At 34.0% G+C, this 16,517-nt stretch overlaps 1 protein-coding gene across 1 annotated transcript; it reads left to right on the top strand.

Annotated features, from left to right (window-relative positions):
* The first annotated feature begins 1,552 nt into the window (after positions 1 to 1,552).
* On the top strand, positions 1,553 to 14,671 carry LOC117332192 (sodium-dependent dopamine transporter-like). Its single transcript, XM_033891075.1, has 9 exons — positions 1,553 to 1,682; positions 8,118 to 8,197; positions 9,759 to 9,893; positions 10,027 to 10,130; positions 10,834 to 10,958; positions 11,671 to 11,802; positions 12,969 to 13,069; positions 13,606 to 13,773; positions 14,489 to 14,671. Exons 1-9 carry the CDS (start codon positions 1,553 to 1,555, stop codon positions 14,669 to 14,671), a joined length of 1,158 nt encoding a protein of 385 aa, XP_033746966.1.
* The last annotated feature ends 1,846 nt before the right edge of the window (positions 14,672 to 16,517 follow it).

Below are 16,517 nucleotides of genomic sequence, written 5' to 3'. Positions count from 1 at the left end.
CCGGTTATACATATTCAACAAGTACATAAAAACGCATTCTAAAAATATATTTGTAAGGATAAATAAGTGTGCGTTATAGGAAGATTTCAAATAAAATAATAAATCTTGATAATGCTATATAGATAGCAGGTTAATATAGGCGATTAGCAATCAGGGTTAAGCATACGCAGTGTGATTATTTAATGGACATTTCAGCTGTAAAGTCTAGTAAATAGCTTCTGTGGCTGTGCGCTCGAATATATGTACTGAAGCAATGTGGGGTGTGGTCAGCTATTGGATTGGTGACCGCTCCGGGATTCTTGGTTTGGTTCAATTTGCTTAACATCCTATTAACAGCCAGTGTCATTTAAGGGCGTGCCTGGTTTTGGGGATGGAGGAAAGCCGGAGTGTCCGGTGAAAAACCACCGGCCTACGGTCAGTACCTGACAACAGTGTCGGAACACCTTAACCACTTGGCCACCGCCGCCTCCTCCGGGATCCGTTGTCCTCCCGCTGTATTAGATAACAATAATGCTCACAAAGTCTCCGGTTATCTTAACCATGCTACAACATGCTGCATGTGCATTAATTCGTAGCAACAATGTACCAATCAAAGGTTTTGGCGATCATCTCCTTCAACAGTATATGATTCTTTAACTATGGTTGTGTTGGATTGATACGAGCGGTGATAATTTTTTACTGTTTAAGTTAACTACATCAAATCATGATTTCCGGTTCAAGTTATCAAGAATGATTTACAAAATACTCTTCTTAGTAATATCATAGTACAATCTATCATTTTGAGTAGAGCTGGAAGATAACAAAGCTCCTTCAGCAGCATCCTGATTAATTTGCTGCTTAAATGAAATAGCACAATCGCATTTTGGTACATGTGCATGTTTTAGCGGTAATCTTATATTGGCACTTTGTGAATATCTTAATTATGCGGTTTATGTACACAGAATGTAGAATGATATAAGCTATGCTGCCAGATGTTACTCCCTTCTCGATATATCAGTTACAAATGCAATGTTGCTGTGCTTGACAACAGAATATCTACACTACCATTTTTCGGTTTTAATTTCATTATATCGATGTTAAAATTTTACATATACTGTATATTGATAAACAGCTGCAGCAGAATAATACTTTATTTCGAGTTTTGACAGGTGTGACTAACGGGAAACGCCTGTTGTATTTTTTTTTTACACATAGGCATGTATTTATAGCTACGAAACATGAGGCGCAAAATAACATTTATACGATACAAGCTGTAACAGAAAAATTAATATTATGAGTCTTGTCAAATTACAGAAATCAATTTGCCAAAGACCTCTTGTTGAAGTATGTGAGAAACATAATTGGATATTGGTCTGTTCCGTGGACAGGACTATCTCAACCCGTGTGTAAGAGTTCGACTAGCCAGCACTCGGCAAATCTCTCGTCGACCTGTCAAACTCTGGATAACTTAGTAGCAGCATTATCAGTAAAAGTTCTACTTGGTTGTATACTAATTTTTGGAATTCCATTTTTAAAGTGGTAATATTTTTAAGAGTTCTAAGTTATTGATACAATGGAGGAGAATAGTGCTGTCACCGTGAAATGGACATCCCGTGTAGAGTTCATTGTGGCGTTACTGGGATATTCCATTGGTATGCCGGAGTTCTGGAGAGTACCGTACCTTACCTACAGGAACGGAGGAGGTAAGTATGATATTAACACCTACTGACAAAATTATCTTTTGAGTAGTTATATTTAAACGGTTTTAAAATATCTTATTTAATTCAACTTTGCTAATTTTAAAGACACTTTCAGTATGTGTCGAATGAGCTACGAAATTGCCCGATTCAGAGTAAATATTTATAATATTCAGAAAACAATGTCATACTTTATGAGAGGTAGCAAAATAATCTAAAGTTTTTTAGGCAAAAAAATAAATTTGGAATAAGGTTGTGATTATGTTCTTGAACATTTTATTTAACTTTTCATTTTGCTTTGCACAAATCAACGCACAAAGTCAAAATTGATCCAAATTTTATAATTCAGTTACTTTGCCTGGGACAAGCTTTATCAATATTTCTTAAACTTAAAACTTTCCATAGGGAAGGACTATATAATTAAAGAAGGTTCATTTAATATGATCTGATAAAAGTAACCAGTTATGAATCAATCAATATATATTCAAGGTCCTTTCGTAATTGTCTACATCCTCCTGATGCTGGTGTGCGGATTTCCACTGTACTTCCTAGAATTGGCGCTGTCTCAGTATTCTGGAAAAGGACCGTGGAGGTTTTGGGACATTTGTCCAATATTGAGAGGTAAAATAGTTTTCAGTTCAGAGTTGAAATGGCGATACAGTGAACGACTGAACACAACAAATAGTTGATATTGTGAATATACATTAGAAGCCCTTAAGTAGTGGATCGACCGATAGTAAACATCCGATCTCCCGGCAACATTTAATTATTGTGAAATATTTGTGATGCACTTTCGCACTCGGAAGATACGTTCCTATATGTCAAATTCTCAAGTTTGTTCAGATACGAAGTCCAGACTAATACAGCAGTACTATTTAATTGTGTCATGAATGTCTTTTCTTTGAAACACCACATATTGTCCTATAGTAATTTTTACTACAGTGGAACTTCGTTTACTCGAAGTCGACGGGACCACGAAAAAACTTCGAGTTATCCGAGTGTTCGAATTAAGCGAGTTATCATTTTTGGTGAAAAGTTTGGTCAATATTTGTCAACATTATATAATCATGATATCTTCGCTCTGTCGCTCATCAGTTTAGTATAAAGACTGGTCAATACATGTAAATATATATGTAATGTTTCATTCCAGTCACTTGTAGTTTGGTGTAGTTTTGCCGATATACAGTCACGATAAAGTTTCTTTCTTTTATTCACTTCAATAACGATCTGATGTGCAAGTCATGTTTGCAAAAGGAATAACGATAAAACGGAATTCGACAGAATAACAATGTATTCATGTCAAATCAAATAACTGTTTAAGTTTAACACAGATTGTATGTAGAACGTAACAGAACCATTACCTTATATTGGACATATAAAATACTGTTTGATAGGCCTACTTACGTTTTATTGATAACCACTCCATTTCCATACATGTGTATTAGCACCGGAAGTTCTGCTGCGCATGTGCGTATAAAGTGTTACTGTTACTGAGTTGGCATGTTATCCGATTTAATAGACAGCGCTGACCGTTACAGTCGTACTCTGAACACCTCGGCAGTAATTACGCTATTGTTTCAGCAGTTTAAAGATTTAATAGGCACCGGTGACTGTTTCATTTCTTCCCCTGTAAAAATATCAGCCGAGTAGATCTGCCGGTGTGTCAGAGATTAGTTCCGCCTGAGCGAGCGGGTAGATGAGTTGTTGACTATCGTGTGTACTAATATCGGCGACCGCCATAGGAAATTACCTGATGTAAGTAAAGCAGTACTTTTTATTAAATTAGGAAATTACCCAAGAGTTGTTGTTATAAGATTCCACTGACGATTTCTTTAATGAATTTATGAAAAACTTATAATAGCATGTAGGTTTGTAGTGCCGATATATTCAGTATATTACAAACGGAATGTCGCTGTTAAAAAATGTCGGCGTTAACCACCGATCGTTGCTGGACACGAAAATTATACTTATAATTACGAGTTATTCGATCATTTCAAATAGGATTTTTATTGTTGTTTTATTGTTGGTACCAAATTTTCACTTCGTATTATCCAAGTTTTTCGAGTTTTCCGAGTTTGAATTTTCCGAGTTTTCTTTACTAAGATAAAGAGATAATTCGGCAGGGACTGACGAGGTACAGTAGAGTGCACTCCGAGTGCACTCCGTTTGGACTCTAGGTAAACTTGGAGTGCACTCCAAGTGGACTCCGAGTCTACCTGGAGTCCTATAAGACACCATATCTACTCTGGGTCTATAATCAGACTATATCATATATATATATATATCAATACTTTGATGCTTTTAATATAATTTATATATAAATAAATGGATTTTTACAAATTACTTTTGTTCTGTTAAATTTATATTTATTAAGATCCTTAAAGACAGTTATACAATTTATGCTATAATCAGGTTTCTATGAAAGTTAATTGCTTATTATTTCATATTTTATCAAAATGTAATTAAATTGTATGTCATTTTATTAAGGAATTGAAAATTATTTCAAATAGAATAGTTATTTCTGTACATATATCATTACTTTAATGAAAGTTTCGATAATGTATCCATATTATGTTTTGGTTATTCAGAATATTGAAAGTTTAAAGTATTTAAAGAATTATGTGTTTTTTAATAAGACATTTTCTACATGAAAGGAAAATATAACTACATATATGTATTAAGTTCAGGAAAGTAATTATAAAATAAACATAATCAATTTAGTTTATATATCTAAATGTATTATTAGAAAAATATTTACAACTGTACATATTTACGAGCATTACCTGTTTAAATTAATGTTCTGACATAATGTACAAAAACGTACAGTATGTAGTTGTGGACTACCCATAATGAATGACAGTTTCTGTTATAATTGCTGTTATTATTGGCCATGCATGGCTGACTCTGGCCTGACACACCTGAGAACTGTGCCAGGTGAGTTTTAGGAGCCAGCTACAGGTACTGCCCTTGGTTCACAGAAATACCCATTTCAATATTTGTCTTTGCATGGCTTCAAATGATGAAGCAGGGTGTATTATAAGCTAAGGCCATCAGAACAGTAAGATTATCTCCTGACATGAAAGGGAAGGATTGTAGCTCTCCATCTGAGAGGCCTTTATCAGACCAAAATTATAAACGAAATACTGATGTAATTAAGGTGGAAATGTCACAATAAACTGTAAAACAATTAACAAATTGGTTAACAGGTTTAAGAAAACCAACTCTATTGAAATGAAATGATTCTATACTGAAATTAGAAAGTAAAAATAAGCTGTTTCTTATTAGAGACCAACCAACCAATTGTTTTCCCATAGACTGTAGTGTTAACGTTTTGGATTATTTCATTCAAATTCTTGAATTGAATATGACAATTATGGTTTATAACAAAAGTTTAGGGTCTGATATAACACCCAATCAAAAAAAAAAGTTGGGTCCTTCAGCTCAAATTTTCTCCATGGTAGCCATTTTGAAAATAGGTGAATTTCGCAGTAAAAATTCTCAAAAATCTTAAATGTTTACCTGTTTACTATCATTACGCGAACTTTTGGGAAAAAAAACAATCGGACTTGCGAAATTTATATCAACATTTCTTATTGATAGTTACCTATCAGGCTACATATCTATTTTCTCACTTCATAATATACTGGCCAATCAGTGGCTGCCAGACATTTTATCCTTGGCTCAACTTTCTATACACAGGGGCTGTTTCAAAAATATATTTTTTCAATTGGTTTGTTGTTCCCTATTACATTGTAACCTGTCTAAACTGTAAGTCATTGAGACTAACAGGTATTGGCCGGTTTATGCAGGTTTCCGGTATGTAGAAGTACAATGTTGAAGGATATAAGTTCAGAAAAATTAATGCAAATCAAACTAAGAAATGATGCTGTTCTTATCTTGTTATATTCAAAAATATAAAGACATTGCTTTAAAAAATCAATTGTAAAGAAAGAGATTTAAGTAAAAAAAAAATAATTTCAGTATAATTCCGAATGGTATAATAAATGTTAATTCACCATTTCCCAAAATAAACTTATAGCCTTATACCCGTAATTAGTACACATTGTTCTCGTCCACGAAATATGATTATATAGCCTGAGGTACAATTTGCCTCTGGGCAGTTGGACACCAGCAACCTATGTACCATTTAACTGTAAAACTGACCTGTTTGAACTACATCGTTTTCTATTCCAATTCAGTCTATATCTAGCATAGTATCAGATGTGTCACTCATACATTTTATTTAACAGATACAGGTAATGAATGTACAATGGTTGTTCAAGCCAATTATGAAATCATAAAGTTAAATGTTCAAACTTTAAAAAAAAATGACATAAGGCCAGCTGCAGTTAGTGTATGGAATGTTTGATAAGTATTTACTTAACTCAAACATGAAAATTATATTATTCTATGGTGTTATACATATTGACTTGTAATACTCTATACACACTTCCATTATAATATCAAAGACATAAAGTAATAGTACCAGTTTGAAATAAAATATCTTTTGTCTAATAATTTGTTTTATAATAATGACTGTTGTAATAGTACTGTATACGTGATAGGAATGGCCAATCATATCATTTCTTAATAGTCAGATATAGCCAGTCACCAGTCTGTACCTAAATTCTATATGAGGGTATAGGTTAGCCCAAGTTTCCTCTGGCCCTGACACCATATACACCAGACATGGTGTCAGGGCCAGAGGAAACTCGGGCTAGGTAAAGGTAAGGTGTGATGACCAGTTTCCATCTAACAATTAAGGGGGTCTTTATCTAGTTGAATGACCGTATACACCTGTCCAGATATTCACACCTTATAAGGTAAACTTGGAGGAAGGGGTCATTATTGGGGTCAGTGTAGGTCTTTCTTTTCTCCACACCTCTGTAATCAGCTTGATATACAGGTAAATATTGACATGGAAGTAGGGGGGGGGGGGGGGGGAGGGGGGGGGGGGGGGGGGGGGGGGGGGAGATTGTCTCTTATGTAACTGTTAAAAGAACTCCATGTAAGACCTGGATTCAATAAGGCAGTTATAACAAAAATAAGTTGGTTTATCAAATGGAAATGTAAGTCTGATGTTAAACTGTAAATCAAAACTAGACATTGGATCCGGAATATGCTATCAAGGTGATAAAAAACAACAACTTTCTTTTGTATTGTATGTTAAGTCAAATATAAACTGTTGGAAGTAAAGTATTCGAAATATTAAAAACAGTAGTACTTCGAGTACAAGACAGTTTCAGTACATATTCAGACTCTACATTTTGAGAGACCACAAACAACTTGCCAAATACATTTTTGTTTATTCCCAATTTATATTCATTTACGTGGCTTGTTAAAACTCTTCAAATTAAAGGAATGCTATCATACATTTTTCAACGAAGTGCCAGATCTAATCAGGCATTTTATATAGGGTTTTCTAATAAAAACAAATCAATTATATTAGATGCATTGTTAGTTAACCAACTAAAAATGAACCAACAAAATATAAGATTAAATGTTTTAGGAGTCTAAATGTATATGAGTATACATCTATCTAGTATCTATAAACATTATGTATATATATGTACTTGGTTACAGGTACATGTGATACATATAGACCCAGGTAAAATTGGAGTGCACTCCAACTTTACATGGAGTCCAAACGGAGTGCACTCGGAGTGCACTTTGTGTAACCTTTAGTCTACACCCAACTGTACTTAAAGTTAAGCGGGGTATTCGAGTTTTCCGAGTTCGAGTTAACGAAGTTCCACTGTATATACATTCACATGTTTTATGTTGTGTTGATAAGATAATGATCTGTCTTTCAGGAATAGGCATCGCTATAGCAGTGATAAATTGTATTTCCGGTATTAATACAGTCATCCTAGAGGTCTGGGCATTGGATTATTTCATTAACTCGTTTACAACAGTCCTGCCGTGGACTAACTGTGACAATGACTGGAATACCCCGGCGTGTTACAGGGAGGATTCTAATATGGGTTCGGGAAACATATCCTTATACAACTCAAGTTTAGAAAATTACACATTCATGGAAATACATGTGTGTTTATTTGTATAAAAATTAAAAAGGATGATATATGATTTTTTTAGGAATGGATGTTCCATATTTTATTAAAATGTTCTTGGAGTTCTTCAAAATTATCATTGTATCAACAACTATTCGGGAGTATATGGAGTTTACATTTTAAAGCAATGAGATAATTATGTTCACTTATAAATACTTGCAAGAATGGTATTTTAGAAGAGGACTACATTGTGCAAGTGTTTTGGCAATTCAAGGTTGAATACTTACATAGCAAGACTGTAATGTATAGACAAACTATACAAAATGTTGCCAGACGCCTTAGTATTATGATAACATGATAAGAAGATACAGATTTTAATCTAGGGTAATTGATTCATGTATTTCCACGCGTTCAACATTACAATTTCCAGAACCTAACCTCCGAGACGGTGAAACTTGTAAAGAACGAGACCGTATATCATCCGGTGGATTCCGTGGACGAATTCTGGCTGTGAGTGTGTGATACAAGAGTTGTTTTTCGGCTTTTTAAAACCCCAAGCTGCTTTTTTTACATTATAACTGCATATTGAACTTGCATCTTATAGTTTCATCAATTAACTGTTTTTCTTCATCAGATATCACATCTTGAGAATATCTGAAGGAATTAACGTCCTTGGAACAATCAGTGTTGTATTCGTGGCTTACCTGTTCATTATGCGACTAATTGCCGCCATCACTATTGTGAAAAGTGTCGCCAGTTTGGGCAAGGTATTAACACGCACATACGCACAAACGCACATACACAATATGTTCTTAGAAAACACGCTTGCAATGAATGTACAGTACATAATATTTTGTACTATGAATATACCGTATCGTACTGTTTTCTTATTTTTTTCTTCAAAATAGACATTAGAACTATAGAATTCAAAATGATTCACCAATAAAATAATTCGCACTAAACAATGCCGTAGAATATTTAATCATACTGTCTTCCATAAAATTCAATACACAATCTTTTGACTTGCTGAATCATTATGAGTACATCACAAACTTTAACTGTGCAATTTCGTGAAGATTATTAATTTGTCACTGAACAATGGCAATTTTTTATGAAAAATTAGCCACATTGACAAAGTTTTCCGGGAGTCAAGAAAGGGACCTATTTTCCATGATGTCCCAATATACCAAAAAAAAAAAAAAAAAATGAACAATAACACCATACTCTAAAAACCATTCCCTCGTACAATTTTGTTACTCTGTGAAAATATTCTCTTAATTTATCAATATTTCTAAAAAGACATGATATTGATATACCGTATCGGTGTCAGCAGAGTAATGCGATGAGAAGTTATCAGAAAAGAAAAGTACAGAACACATTATCATAATAAATGAATTTGAAAATTGTCTGTAATGTGGATTGGAATTAATGGATGTCAGTGTATCAGTCTCAAGTATTACCGAATGAATCCACAAGATGCAATATTATTGGCGTTTCCTAAATTGTTTTTATTATTATTATTATTAGTAGTAGTAGTAGAAGTAAGTATTACATACATCACTGCTCTTCTCGCTTTCTCGAAAAACGGATTAAACACTAGATTCGAAAATTTGGAAAAAAAGTTTAATAATAATAAAAAGAATGAAAAACATATATGTATATACATCTAATTTGACTGCATTACGTTGGACCCAAAAAGAATTTTCATGTAAGATATCATTTCTTCCATTCACCTCAGGACGTGCATGACAAACACTACCAAACATATTGAACACATATTTGATACGGATGGAGTAAATAAGGGCAACACTTTATGCATCAAGCCAGTTCTTGCAGAAGTAATGAATACAGCCAAATCGCAGATTTAAAGTTACATCAATTTAAATTTAATTTTTCTGGTCAAAAGAGAATATCTAACTTAAAAAGGTTGTCAATACCATGCTCGAAACAGATACACAATGAGACAAAGTCGGGACAAAGACTAATTTTCGAATACACTGTATACTTTTTATTAATGCTGCATAATTACCACATGCATTATTTTAGTGACATTCGACTGTTTATCTTACAGGTATTGTATATAACAGCACTTCTACCTGTGCTTCTAGTCTTAGCGATTTGGATCCGAGCTTTGACATTACCAGGAGCTTCAAAAGGGCTGCTGTATTTTGTATCGGCTGACTTCAGAAGGTTTGCTGACACACAGGTAATACCTATGTAATTTGTGTACATCATTCATTGCAAATATTTCATCAAATAGACAAACAACATCGCCGTGTTTGTTGTATCAATAACACTCATCATTTATTATACTTGTTTTGTTGTTTGTGTCGTTTTAGTTGTGGATAGAGGCCTCATTTCAGACATTTTTAACTCTGGGTCCAGGCTGGGGAGGACTTATGATGATGGGAGCACACAACAAATTCCGGACAAATGTATTACGGTATGTGACATTGTGTGTTTAAGAAAACTCGCGAATAATAGTGATTTCCAGTACGCGAAAGGAAACAAAATATTACGACCAGCCTTGGAAAACATTTTCGAAGATGAATAATGTTTAAAAACTGTTAAGATTTATGCCTGACATATAAAGTTAGAACCAGCTTTGTTCCCAAACTAACGAACGAGTGGTATATCTACACAACACAATATTCAATTACAGTTTTCTCAGTGAAATATAAAGTTTTATGGTGATATCGGTTTCGATATTTCTTCACTCGGTTTTGACCAATCAGAGTAAAGTATTTTAAGTTTAAAATATTGCAATTGACGGCATTGCCTGTTTTGGAAATATCAAAACAAAGATAATCTTCCTTCATTCAGCATGCTCTTATGACGTTTACACAACATTGTAAAATATCCGTCGTCTGCAATCTTCATTTTTTCTGATACTTACTAACTACGGCAAATTCATCATCAATTTGAATTGAGTGATCTTCCATACTCTATTATCAACAAATCATGATCAAACGCCATACTCCCTTGTCCCTGCTGCTCAGGAGTCTCTACATCATACATTTGATTATACTGTCCTCAGAATGTAATCCGATATGTGCTGGGACATTACTTTCATCAAATTTGATATATAACTGTTATTCATTAAGAAACAGTGGATATCCTCTTTATAACTTATAAATGCATTGCAGATCGTCGATACTCTCAACAACGGCGACCTTGACCTTCGGACTAATCAATGGCCTCGTGGTGTTTTCCGTACTTGGTGTAATGTCAGAGGAGATTGGTGTGCCAATCGAAGATATGATGACCTCAGGTTAGCTAAAATGTCTAGATATGCAATCTTATTTGGAACGAGTCTTCATTGCTTTATCATTGGTGACCTAGATACATAATGTCCTAAATATCCAACTTCTCTTTGGAATAGACTCTTTGCAAGAGTCATGGCAGTCGGCTGTTTTAATAGCACCAATCTTCCTTTTTACCAAATTAATAATTTTCATGTTAGCAACATTGATTTTCAATGTAGTAATATTCATTTATTGGTGATTAACCTTTTTTATTTTATTTATCGTAATTTAGGCGGTTTTTCCATTGGATTTATAGCCTATCCCAAGGCATTGAGTTATTTCCCCTTACCTCAACTTTGGTGTGCCATCTTTTACTTGGTTATTTTACTACCCGGGTTGGATGCCATGGTAATTAGAGTAATATTAATCAAATGTCGCCATCTATAGTGCATGCCTTCTAAAATATTTGAAAAGGTTTACCTGAACAATATCAGCAATATCTTTTTTAAAGTAATATAATTTTGTTGAATGCAATGTTCTGCTATTTCCTGACATCATTTTTTAATGTCAACAAATAATTTGGTGAAACCGAAAATAATACTAAAGAGGTAAAATTTATTTTTTCTCGTCCTGTTTTCATTTATAAATTGATTTTGATTAAAAATAATTGATTTAAAAATTTTGATTACTTTTTTTCAATTTGTTAAGATATTAACATTGCTATATGATTAATTTCAGGCGGTACTTACAGAACCATTTCTGATGATCTTAGAGGAAATATTCCCGAAACTATTGAAAAATCGAAGGATCACTCTGTTGGCTGTTGTCAGTTTTGTGATGTTTCTTCTAAGCTTGCCGCTCGCTACACAGGTAAATAACATCTATCATGTTAGATCGTTTAACACAGCTCATTAAATGGTAAGTAATTTAAAATATCGCATATTTTCGTTGTGAAAATTAACCTTACAAATAAAATCGGTATTGTTGAAAGTATGAGTAACAATTATATACAGGACTAATTAATTATTTTTCTTACATTAATTCATAAAAAGATGTATAATGTATATTTTTGTTGATTAGTTTTATATTAATATCCGTCAAAGCATCCTCTTTCCGGAATCACACTTTTGGTATCGAATTGGTCATGACGTAAACGCTACGTGGTATTATCCAATTGGTTAACTAACAAGAAACCGAAGTATTTCAGCGAATAGTGCACTTTTGGATGCATTCTTATCCCAGCATTTTTTTCTGTTAACGAAGCAAAAAAGGACAAAAGTCTGGTTAACAGTATTGGTCAATCTGTACTACCTTTTCTCTTGATGACTGTGCAATATTACATTATGTTCGAGAACTGTAAATTTTATCCATATATACTTACCTGTAATCATAAACCATGTAGCAATTATGTATAACCTGTTAGTGCATTGCTATATATTCTTTCAGGTAAAGTATTGGCTGTACACGAATGTAATAAGAAAAACACCTTTAAGTTAGTCTGTGTTTTTAATAGGCTGGTGTCTACATATTTCTGCTGGTGGACTGGTACACCGGAACCTGGAGTGTCATGTTGATATGTATGGCCGAATGTATCATGTTTGCCTGGATATATGGTAGGCATCAGAATCTGCTGAGGCAAACCATAAAAACGATAGAAATTGACAGTCTTGCCTCATGGATGATATGGCAACTAATTAATAACGAAAAGCTAGTGTTTATATTTAAGACTTTATCTGATCGCTGCGTTAAATATATCACGCCAGATCAAAATAAATTCAGTGAAAATCCATCCATTTGTTGGGAAGGCAAGACTTTTATATATTTCTCGAATATGTGTACAACTCCTCTAACAAAAAGGAACACGAACTGTGACCAAGACATTGTATAGTATGAGCCCAAAAATCAATACTAGGATACTTTGGATATAAAATTGTGTTGCCCACTGTTTCTATGTAATAGTCTAATATATTCTTGAACATAAGCTTTTAAAGGAATGTGTATTGCTAATTTGCAAGGATTTTGTTCGCCCGTTACAGGTACACACAGGGTAGATCGTGATGTCCGCCTGTTGCTCAGCCGACCACTTCCTTCCATTGTCCGTATAAGTACAGCCTTCATAATGCCTGTTTTTCTTACGGTATCTATTTTATTTCATAAAACTTTGACTGAAGAATGATTTTAAAATGAAATTTTAATGTATTGTTTCATAAGTTGAAAGAAATTTTCTAGGGGTGTCACATCGGCAATTTAGGAAATACCATGTATCAGTCAAAATCAAAGAAAAAGATATAATAACGAATTATCAGAAAGATACAAGTTGAAAACCAGCATTATAGCAACGCTATTCCATTCATTCGAAAAACAAAAATCATTTTCCTCCTTTCCTCCACTAAAGACATTCCAATACTGTTTTACCTCGCAACATGTACCTCTATTTGTTTTTTTACTTGTTTTCAGGAAGAGCAAAATTCCTGTGAACATTTACTTGAACTTATATTAATTTATCGCCGAACACGTTTGATGATTTCTGAGATTGAATTCTATTGCTGACCTATACGCGTTACAAGCACAGTTTGAATTATAATTGAAATCAGTGGATAATTGGCATTTCAAAATTTCAAACTTATGTAAATTCTGCTCTGATAATGATATGTACTGTTATGTTTCCGCCAGTGTCTCCTCGTGATCAGTGTCTTTACATACAAGCCGCCGTCCTTTGGAGAGTATAACTACCCTGTGTATGCCCGGGCTATAGGATGGTGTTTTACAATGTCTTCCTTATTACCAGCTCTTGGTTATTCTGTGTGGGTCATCGTGAACGCGAAAGGAACATTTGGACAGGTATGCCAATAATGTATTGATGTGATTGATCAATACAAATCATATTTTACTGTAATAATTAACATTAATAAATATCGTTGATCTCCCTTTGGTCGCGTTAAAATGTCTAAACATTTCAATACAGTGAAATGGTTAATAATTGTTGTTATCCACAACGTGCCAGGTACTCAATCCGTCAGACTGCCCAGTATACAATTGCGAAACTAAACGACCAATCACAACACGGTATTCACAGAGGTACACAGGTAAGACGGACTTTCACGAGAAAGCAAGCGGCGACTACACGACAAAAACATCACCACAGACAGGGCACGTGAATGGAGTACAATTAGGGTCACAGTGACAGGTACACACACACCATACACAACATAGCGACAAGCTTGACTAGTCAGCTTACCCTGTCAATGTACAAACAGGAACATCCCCGGCTTCACTTTCAACAGCTTTTGATATAAAAGATGTTATATAATTACTTCGAAATCCGGTAAAACACTGTGGAAATTCCAGGATTTCAAACATATATATATAGTCTGCGACTAAAATGTTATGTTATAATAGTATCACAGTTCAAGAAAATTTTGTTTTCTTCGTTTTAGTAGATGAAATACCTTTCCTGACATCACCCAGTGTGCTCCAGATTAATGTATCCAATGAAGATTTTATTTTAACATTAGTAACACAGTTCAATCAGATATGATCTATTTCCTTGTTTCAGCGGATCAAACACCTCTCACGACACACACCACGATGGATTCCAGCCAATGTGAGGGCTGCTAACATCTACAGAGACTCGGAACGTTCAGCGGACTTTACCTGGAAACAACTGTTCTGGTTTAACCTTACAGGGCGAGGTGGCATTGTTATAAAGGACTGTGGAGACTCTGTACCAATGTTGTAGATCATCTATGGGGATAATGTAGCATGTTAATATGTATTCCTCGGAAAACGTCATTGTCATAATATATAGAAAAATAACAAGGAAAACGCACGTTTAGCACAATGTACGCTTGAATTAATCAGTTTTAATCGTATACATTATTATTATTTCAATTTCAATAAAATCTGCTCAAACGAACTGTCCTAGTGTTTTAAATGTTTTAGTAAGCATATTTTTTACAAAAACCTGTACCTCAAATAAGCGTTTCGCTTACATTAACGTTTCGATTTTTATGTCATTCCTTGGTATTCATTCTTCCGATACCTTTATTAGTCCTTGTTGCTTTATTATTTAACGTCCTTTCTATGACCATATAAGTCTTATCTCTGCGTGAAATGACATTAAGCTATTAGAGCTTTGCGGTTTTTTTGGTTTTTTTTCTCATGGTCCAATTAATATTCATTGTATCTGGATCGGTGGATGGCTATTTCTCATTGACTTTTCATCGGGTGTTTAGGAATCTCATTTCAATGACAAAGAGAAAAAAAACTGGAATTTTTAAAGATTCCTGGATTACGACAGCTTACGACCACACCGAATGAAAGTCCACACTTACGATGGAAAATGAAAACCTTTTTAAGACACTTAATTACATTAAGCTGTATTAGAAGAAAGTGTTATAAAATACCAGGAGATGGAAATGTCCGTTCCCGTCAAAAACACTTAAACCTATACTATTCTCAAGTGTCAATGCCATATCATGGGTGCTAATTCTACTGTTATAGGCATAATGCACACTCATTCTAGATGAATAGTTACATTAATAGTTGGTTGTAAAATTACAGCAATATTCTATTTAATTTGTAGGAATTATGGAGGGTACCGTTTCAAACTTTAAGAACGGTGGGGGTTAGTTTTGGATGCATGTAAAAAATTAACAGCGAATCAGTGATTTCAATATTTCTTTATATCAAATACACGAGTCCTTTACATTCTACAAAAGTGGTATATAGAAGTATATGTCTACCATGTAGTCAATACAAAAGTCATGATAATTTAATCAATAAGTTGTGTATTTATATAACTATTAAGACTTCAATAATTTGTTTCAATATCAGAACATATAAATACAAATAACGAATGCTTGATATTGATTTCAATATTGCCATGACGTATTTATTCGCTAAGTGGTCTGAATAAGTACGGGGTGTTTTTTCGATGTATTTGGCCGTTATCAAAAAAAGTTCTAAAAAAAATCCTAGTAATCAACTTACTAATACTCCATATAAAAATCTGATATGATTACAATTGATACTCTCCCGTAACACTGGTATGGGCATTTCAGCAACGTCGGTCGTGTCCAATTATTGGATAGATGACCGCTCCATTGCACTCCAACTACACCATGCTACAGTAACAATGTGGCAACAAAAGGATTTTGCGATGATCGCCTTCCACAGTATATGATTCTTAAAATTTTGGTTTTTGTTTTTGTTTTGGAATTGATACGAGAAGTAATAATGTTATACTGTTTAAGTTAACTATCTGATCATGCCTTTCGGTTCTGGTTATCAAGAATGATTTACAGATTTGGTAATATTATAGGATTATCTATCATTTTGGGTTTAGCTGGAAGATAACATAGATCCTATCAGAGCATCCGGGTACTTTGGTTTTTAAACATCATTGCATTTCTTTAAATGCGCATATTTTAGCGGTAATCTTATTTAAGTACTTTTAGCGCCAACAACATTCCTCTATATCCTCATTGTGCTTAATGCAGTATCTACATATACTTTGACACGACATAAACAATGAGTGCCATTTTAGGTATTTTGTGAACCCGAAGTACTATTTTGTTAACATG

The sequence above is a fragment of the Pecten maximus genome, chromosome 8 (assembly GCF_902652985.1).
Source record: "Pecten maximus chromosome 8, xPecMax1.1, whole genome shotgun sequence".
Classification (NCBI taxonomy): Eukaryota; Metazoa; Mollusca; class Bivalvia; order Pectinida; family Pectinidae; genus Pecten; species Pecten maximus.
The sequence above is the reverse complement of the archived record's forward strand: the minus strand, read 5'-3'. Positions and strand labels throughout refer to the sequence as shown.

Bases quoted from the DNA above. Each gene is read 5' to 3' on its own strand.
- LOC117332192 (XM_033891075.1), top strand. From the start codon at position 1,553: ATGGAGGAGAATAGTGCTGTCACCGTGAAATGGACATCCCGTGTAGAG. The intron at 1,683-8,117 runs GTAAGTATGATA...TACAATTTCCAG, and splicing joins TACCTACAGGAACGGAGGAG to AACCTAACCTCCGAGACGGT. The intron at 10,959-11,670 runs GTTAGCTAAAAT...GATTAATTTCAG, and splicing joins CGAAGATATGATGACCTCAG to GCGGTACTTACAGAACCATT.